Source organism: Pteropus alecto, unplaced genomic scaffold, assembly GCF_000325575.1.
Source record: "Pteropus alecto unplaced genomic scaffold, ASM32557v1 scaffold341, whole genome shotgun sequence".
Classification (NCBI taxonomy): Eukaryota; Metazoa; Chordata; class Mammalia; order Chiroptera; family Pteropodidae; genus Pteropus; species Pteropus alecto.
The window spans coordinates 377,631-385,455 of NW_006430739.1; the positions used below are offsets into that span (position 1 = coordinate 377,631).

The following is a 7,825-nucleotide window of genomic DNA, read 5'->3' on the forward strand; positions in this document are numbered from 1 at the left end:
GGACCTAAAAAAAAAAACAGTCTTGAAAAGTTTCCAATGTATCATCCTGAAAAGAAAAATACTCCAGGAATCCCCTTTGTTTGTGCTTGCAATGAAATGGGCGGGCCGAGGTGGGCGGGCCCTCCCTCTGGGAAAGGATACAGGTCTGGCTTTGAAATGTCCACAATGGGAGGTTAACTTTGTCACCCTTCTGGGTGGTGTCCAAGGTTTACAGCTGCAATTGCAGCCAATTAGAGAGATTATGGAACCTAAGTTATAGCTGCCACACGTGTTAGATGCCCAGCTCTTGGGTGGCATAATACCTACACCTGTCCAAAGCTCATTTCAGAACCGGATATTTGATACGTGGGCCATCCAGCCATCTCAATTCTCTAAGTCCTGCCTCTGCACTGGTAAACCATCAAAAAGCAAAATAAGCAGATCCCGTTCTTCTGGTCCCTCACAAAAAATACTGACTAAAAATTCACATCTCTTTTGTCTTTACACAGGGTCTTGAATGGTATTCAAGAATCTATGGGTGATACCCTGCCTGAAGAATTGAATCACTATGTTCCTACCTTTTAGAGAAAACCTTAACAACGAATTTCTCCTTGAATTTAATCCAGGAAGAATGTACTATTTGTGACTTATCAGGAAACGCAAACTGTATACCCAACACGTTTCTCATCTCGTCAGTAGTCCTTCTTCTAGAACCAAGGAGTTGCCAAGCGAGTGCCAAGAGTCGTCACCTGCTTTTTCAGAAGGTTTAAAAGCCTCCATTCCATTAATTTCCTACAGATCTCCGATATTCCATTCTATTTTAAAAAGGGGTGTGCGGAATGACCGTGAGATACACCAACTTTCAGATGGTGATTACGTCTGGAGTGAGGAGATGAGACTGCTCCAGTTGCGTGACGGATCCACAGGTGGTTACGTTATCCTTTATAAACTTTCTTACCTTAAATATTTCAAAATCATTTTTAAAGTGGCTGGGGTTAAAGGTGTTCTAGGTGGAGAAAATGATCTAAAGGAAAGTCCGGAGGGGAGAAAGCATAGGCCGTGTTTAGGGAACAGTGAGCAGTGCACTTGAAGCAGAGCGTGGGGGTGGGGCTGAGGGGTGTATTGGGGCAGGAATATAGAGGCTAGAGGGAGGAGTGGGGAACAGGAGGCGATGAGGCTGCATGACGCACATTACATGGACAACGACCTATCGGATGTGTATTTCAGGAAAGAAGTCGGGTTGCAGCATGTATGATGGAACAGGGATGATGAGTTAGGGGCAGGTTGTAAAGGACTATAAATACCTGGCTAAGGAATCTGAAATGAGGGGAAAGGAGCCACTGAGAATTTCTGAGCAGAGGAATGAGAAGAATGGAAGAATGCCTTAGGGAGCTAGCAAGAATGGACTGGGAGAGGCCACTGTCACAGCCTGCGGGATAGGTGATGCTGATAAGACACTGGACTAAGGTGCAGCAGCAGGACTAGAAAGAACGGGGCGAATGTGAAGAAGACTGAACAGGGGAAGGGAGGATGGGGAGAGAGAGGTGACTCCGAGCTGATGGGAAGAAAAGTAGCACCACCAAGAGAAACAAGAACATCGAAAGGAGGAACTGACCAGGAAGGGTGAAAGAACTGCAGGATTCCAGCTTGGCCTCTGGGATGCCAGCTGGAAAGTCAAGGGATCTCTAGTAGGTGAGGAGAAATGAGAAACCGAGGCCAGAAGAAAGGTCAGCACTGGAAAACAAAAGCATGGGAGGACTAGGGAATGGGCTGGGTCGCATCTGCTTTGCCTGTCAGTCGTGGTCAGATGGAATGAGAATGTGTGGAAAGGACTCGGTAAACTCAAGGAGCTTTGTCATGGGGTTATCTGTAGAGAAGGGACTGGAGTCAGGGAGTAGAAGAAGCCATGGGGCCAAGAGAATGCAGAAGAGAAGTGGGCTGAGTCCGGGGAGCTGGCCGGTTTGCCACCAGCAGGTTGAAGGAGGAGCAAGAGAGACTCACGTCACCACAGCATCTGTTCTCCCCCAGGTTCCCAGTGCCTCCTAATGGCCACTGTGCACGACCCCCACACATTCTTTATCTCGCTGAACCTTGCAACACGTCACACCACGTTCTGCTCCCTTCCTGAGATTTTCTCTTCTACCGACTTCCACCAAAGCCTTGTCTCAGACGACGTTCTACTGCGACTTCTTTCTCTTCTGCAGTGGCTCTCTTTATCTCCCCACCACAGAAAACTGTTCATGTCCCCTAGGGGTCTGTCCTCAGCCCACAACTCTTTTTTTGTCCCATATTCTTTGCAGGTAATCTTGTAGATGTACACGGTTTTTACAATACTGATATGCTAATAACTTCTGGAAGCTTCAGAGATACATTTCCGACTGCTACTGGGCCATTTCCGCCTGGCGGTTGGACAGCTGTGAGTCCACACAGTCAAACTTATTTCCCCAGGGGCCTGTCTCCAACACATTCTTTCTCCCATTATGTCTATTGTGACAACTGGGAACAGCTCCAACCATTCAAGCCAAAAAAATCACAGTAATCATTCTCGACTTGAGTCTTTCCTTCAACTCCCACCTGCAATGGCTACCCAAACCCTCCTGAATCTCTCACGGCTGTTCCCTCCCTTCCATCACAACTATGACTATATCAGGCCCTTATCTCTTACCTGGAAAACTGACATAACTTCCTGCCTAATCCATCACACATGCTGCAACCCAACTTCTCTTCCTGAAATACACATCTGATCGGACGTGCTCCGAGTAACACGCATACAGCCTCGTCACTTCCATTCCCCACTCCTCCCTCTGCCCTCTATTCCCGCTCTAACAGATCCCTCAGCCCTTTCCACAGTATATGATGTTTCTCCATATTGTTAGACGTGCAATACGGAAACTCTCTACCTGATTGCTCCTCCCTCTCTCCCTCCTGTCCAGGAAATCGTCATCATTCTTCAAGACTCGGTTTAAATATCACCTCCTCTGTAAAGTATTCTATGACTCATCACACGGTTAATCACCCTCTCTCTTGTAACCTCACGGCATTATGCAACCACTGTAGACTTTGCCATATTATGCCACAATTACTTATCTCCACATCATTCACCTAGCATGGTGTTAGACCCATCACACGGTTTGCTGAATGTATCTGGAATAAAGATATGAATTCATGAATGAACGAAGGGTTAATCTGTCCTTCTCATCCTCTATAGATCGCGCCTGAACCCAAACTGTTCCTGGAAGGGAATCTGGATACGGTCTACCCCATGGCAGTCTATCAGGTTACGGAGCGTTACATGACTAAGGCAGTGTCTACTAAAGTCACAAGATGAACCCCAAGCCAAGTTCCTGAGCACTCTCAAGGTCAAAAGGTGGCTATGGGTCTTCGAGATGCCACAATTTACTACGGTCCATGCTGTGGTCAAACCAGAGTGACAAGGCCTGTTCCCTCGAGTTCGCTCATTGAAAGTACTTTTACTGAGCACCTACTGTCTCCTGGACACTGTGCTAGCTAGGCAGAGGACCGAAAGGACTCATCATTAGTTACAACCACAGACAAAGCCACTCATAAGCAAGACAGAATTCCTTCACTCGGCACAGCCTGATTGAGTACCTTCCTGTGCCAGGCTCTGTCCTAAGAGCTGAGGGTACACCAGTGAAAGGACAAACAAGCATCACTGTCCTCAGACAGATAAGGAACAAGATGAAGCAGTGAAATATATAAAACAGGAAATAATGGCAAGTGCTTGGGAGAAACAAATAAACATGGAAGAGGGAGCGGAAGTGTTGGGAGGGGGGATTATGAGTTTACATAGGTGGCCAGGGAAGGTTTCATAGCAACTGTAAACACAGAGGTGTGGAAAAGGGCTGTGGGGACACAAAGACCAAGTGACTCCTTCAAGGGAAGCTGGAGAAGGCTTCAGGAGGGACGCGGTTTTTGAGGTGGGATCTGGAGGACGAATGGTGGCTTCTGAAAGGGCATCGAGGTACAGTGAGAACAGCACATGCCAGGGTGCAGAGGCATGCGAGCATGTCACATGTTGGAAAAGGAAATGGGTTTTATGTAGTTTAAGAAGAGCATGGGAGACATGGTAAGTCAAGGCCAGAAATGTCAGAAGGACTTTTATGCCATGTAAAGGAGACTGGACTTCATTCTATGGGCGATAGGGAGTCCACGAGAGTTCTGGAACTGAGAAGTAAGCTGGTCAGCCTCATTCTAAGAGAGATCACTTTGGAGGCAGTGTGTAGGGCCCAGTGGCAGGGGAAGACCATGAAGGAGGGCCAGGTGGAAGAAGGCCACCATGCCAATCTAAGGAAATGACCACTGTGCTTGGACAGCTGACTGAGTCAGACCACATTTCCGTTGCAGTGTTTACGTACCTGAAATAAACAGGTGTCCACTTCAAAATGCCAGTGAGATGACAGCTCTTTGTCAAACACACTAAAAAATTTCACATTTCACAGTAGAATCCACAATTAAAGTCCTTATGACTTTAAGAAACACCGTGATGACTATGTTTTTAGGTTTCTGCATAACCACTTCAATGGCTTTCTCTATATGATGTTTTCTGTCATTAGCTGCTTGCTTTGATACTTGGACTAAATGTTGTGGCAAATTAGTAAAACGTTTATGTAAAACTTAGTGGAAGGCGAAAAAGTTAGTAGTCAGTGTCAAATGGGCATTTTGTTCACTCGCTCAGTGTTAATCCCCACCTTCTAGAGTGCCACGTGAAAACAAAATAAAGCTTGCTAAGTGCTCTCCCAATTAGAAAAGGAAGACATGCTCCTACCAAGTTGGAGGGAGAAAACAAAGCATGACTAATGCCACTCTCCAAATATCCTGAGTACTAAAACTTTTGGTGTATTTCCTTCTGGCCTCTTTTCTAGGGATAGCTGTTTGTTTTACGTGGTTGATATCACACAGTATACACAATCTTGTCATGGCACCATACTTTAAATGATTTCCCCAGTTCGTCACCAGTAACAGCATAAAATGGAACCAGGTATGTGTGGCTGCTCAACAAGCCAAGAGTCTCAGAGGTGAAAGACATTGTAACACCTGCTTTAATTCAAATTTTTGATGATTCTCACATATATTAGCATAAAACCTCTCCATCTGTCCCAATTTGACCCTTGGGGGGAGGGGGTGGTATACAGAATGAGCATCATCGCTGCTCCACAGAAGGCACTTCAAATATTCCAGGGCAGCTGTCATGTCTCCCTTCGATTTCTTTTCTTCAGATGAAAGATGAACATTTATTTCTGTCATTGCTCATATTGCAGCCCCTTGGCTAGCCTGGAGTCTGAACTCTCCCTAGTTTGTCAATGTTCCTCTTAAAACGTGGCACCTGGATTTGAACACGACACTTCAGATGGACTACCGTCTCATTTTGTCTGGCTGTTATTACACGTCTGCTAGTTCGGCCTACAGATCTATTAACTTTTTAATCAGTCATGTCCAATTACAAGATCAAATACACTTGGGCCCCTGTTAAGACAGACCTCCTCCATTCTTTATTGATACGACTGGTTTTGATTAAGTAAATGCTATCTATGCTAAACTTCATATTATTAGTTTCACTCCAATATCCTAGCCGATTGAGATCGTTTCAAGCCCCGATTCTGCCATCTAGCACAATGGCTACTTTGGTGTTTTTCACATATCGGACACGCATGCCTTCTAAGTGCTCATTTGCATTGCAGTAGGAACACTGGAGACAAAGGGCCTGCACGCAGGACGTGAGCGACCATCCTTCCTGGCTGGCATCGAGCCTTTCACACACAGCCTGTAACTCCACCTAAGTGTACTGCCATCATTCAGCCCATGTTTCTTTGTCGGGATCTGTCACATGCCTTGATTCCATCAAGATAACACGAATAACACTCCCAATGGTTTCTTGCTTTCCTGGGTACTTAAAAATCATCTGTTTAAATGACTGATTCTAGAATTGTTGCCAATTATTGCCAAGGGTTAACATCCAGCTCATTGCTGTTATTTCCACACTTTCCTTTTGCAGCTTGGAAAACTAGAATATTTGTTCAGCTCCAGTCTTCCTTAGAAGCCTGAACAGATTCACATAAATAAATACCCAATCTCAGCACCCTGTGGGTCTATGAACACGACAGAAGTGGGGGCCCACAGCTAAGGTAATAGGAGTAATAAGCAGCATTCTGTAGAATTCGGACACAACACTGAACATGAAAGAAAATCAAAAGATGGAAACTAATCTAGATTAGAACTGTCCAGAAGAAACTGCAAGGTAAAAGCAATACAACAAAAGCTAGAGTCCCCCAACAGTCTCGACACCTCCCGCATACACGCTGCTGCCTCCACATACAAACTTCTTCCACGTACCCCGGACCTATTTACCCGTCTTGGGCCATCTCATCAAAATAGAGCTGTCCTTTTAGGCCAGCCTGGGCAACTGCGACCCACTCCATCTATCACAGGTCCTTCTGTGACAGCCACGGTGGCTATTCACTTCTTTGCCTTCTAGAGCACCTTAACCATCTCGTTGTCCCACGACTAGAACATTCCTTGAAATGCTGTGGTAAAAGTGTCATGGCCATGGAATGAAAAGGTAGAGTGGCGCTAAGCCACACCGCAGTCAGCTGAGTTCTAAACTGCTAACCTGGTGCTCTGTAATCAAACACTTGGAAAGTTCTAGAGCGGTGGGCCTGAACAAGGGATCGGCATCCTTCTCGCTGATGTTTTAAAAATTACAACTGTGCCTGGACCACAGGCCTGGACGTTCTGATGCAATACATGTAGGCTATCTGCAGCGTTTTCAAGCTCCACCACTGGTTTTCCCCTGGCCTTCTGCTAAACAATCACTGTTCTACGCCTAACTGACTTCTCCAAACTAACAAATGGGTGGTTACCAATCCCTCACCACTATTATGAGATGAAACTTCTTGTTTTTTTCTTTTTTAAATTCACTCTATTCCTACACATACAGTGTTAGTATTAAATAAGCTTTGCATAAGCCGAAAATTAAAAGTTGAGAAGCAAATATATCCCCCAGGTTAATCTGATCCACAGTCAATCTTGCAAGGTAGAAGAGAAATAGTTTAGCATTATCTTTAACAGTTAGGGTCATCTTTATGGTCTTAGATTCTACTTACCGTTTCCAAACTTCTTAAATAAAGACGATAATTTGTGATGTAAACTCTTCCCTTAATGGGGCCATTGAAAGGACATATGTAAATAACTTCTTTGTCTATTAAGATAAAAAAAGGACCCTAAAATAATGGAAATATATACCAAGATACACAACAAATGGCACTAATTTAATATAAACTGTTTGGCTAAGAATAACTACAATAAAAAAAAAAATCACTGAAAAAGTTGAAAGCAAGCACTGGCAATGTTTCTGCATTACAGTGCTAGGCATGCTAGGTCCAGCGGCGAACTAGTGGGACCACATGTCACCTCCGGGCACGACCAGTGCTTCTCTGAGCTTGCCCACGATGCTGTCACTACCTGAGGCAAGGTGACGACAGCAGGAGAACAGAAGGGCACTACTGCTGCTCCCCTCAGGGGGGCTATCAAGATAATTATTGAGCTACGTCAACCAGAGGGTGGCAATTCCTGCAGGACAGTCTCGCAGACTAACCACCACATAGGAATTGAGGTTTGCCAACCTCTAATCACAAAATACATTGGGATGGTTTTGATCAATGAATGTCAGCAGTAGAGGTATTTCTACAGTCTATTCTTTCTTTTCTAACAGTCCAGACAAGAGTTTAGCCACATTCATTTCGAACATTAAATGACATAAAATGGATGGCCAAGGGGATAGTACATCTTTGGTAGAATTAGACATAAGGGGAAACTAAATTAGCAGAGT

General features: G+C 45.0%; 1 protein-coding gene across 3 annotated transcripts in view; it reads right to left on the bottom strand.

The window, feature by feature from the left end:
• The window catches only part of MTM1 (myotubularin 1), an 88,705-nt gene that overhangs the window by 57,976 nt on the left and 22,904 nt on the right, over positions 1–7,825 (bottom strand). For all 3 annotated transcript variants that reach the window (XM_025051649.1, XM_006905507.3, XM_006905506.2), the window contains exon 4: positions 7,101–7,195. In XM_025051649.1, the coding sequence (XP_024907417.1) occupies positions 7,101–7,195 (95 nt within the window). The remainder of the gene's footprint in view (positions 1–7,100; positions 7,196–7,825) is intronic.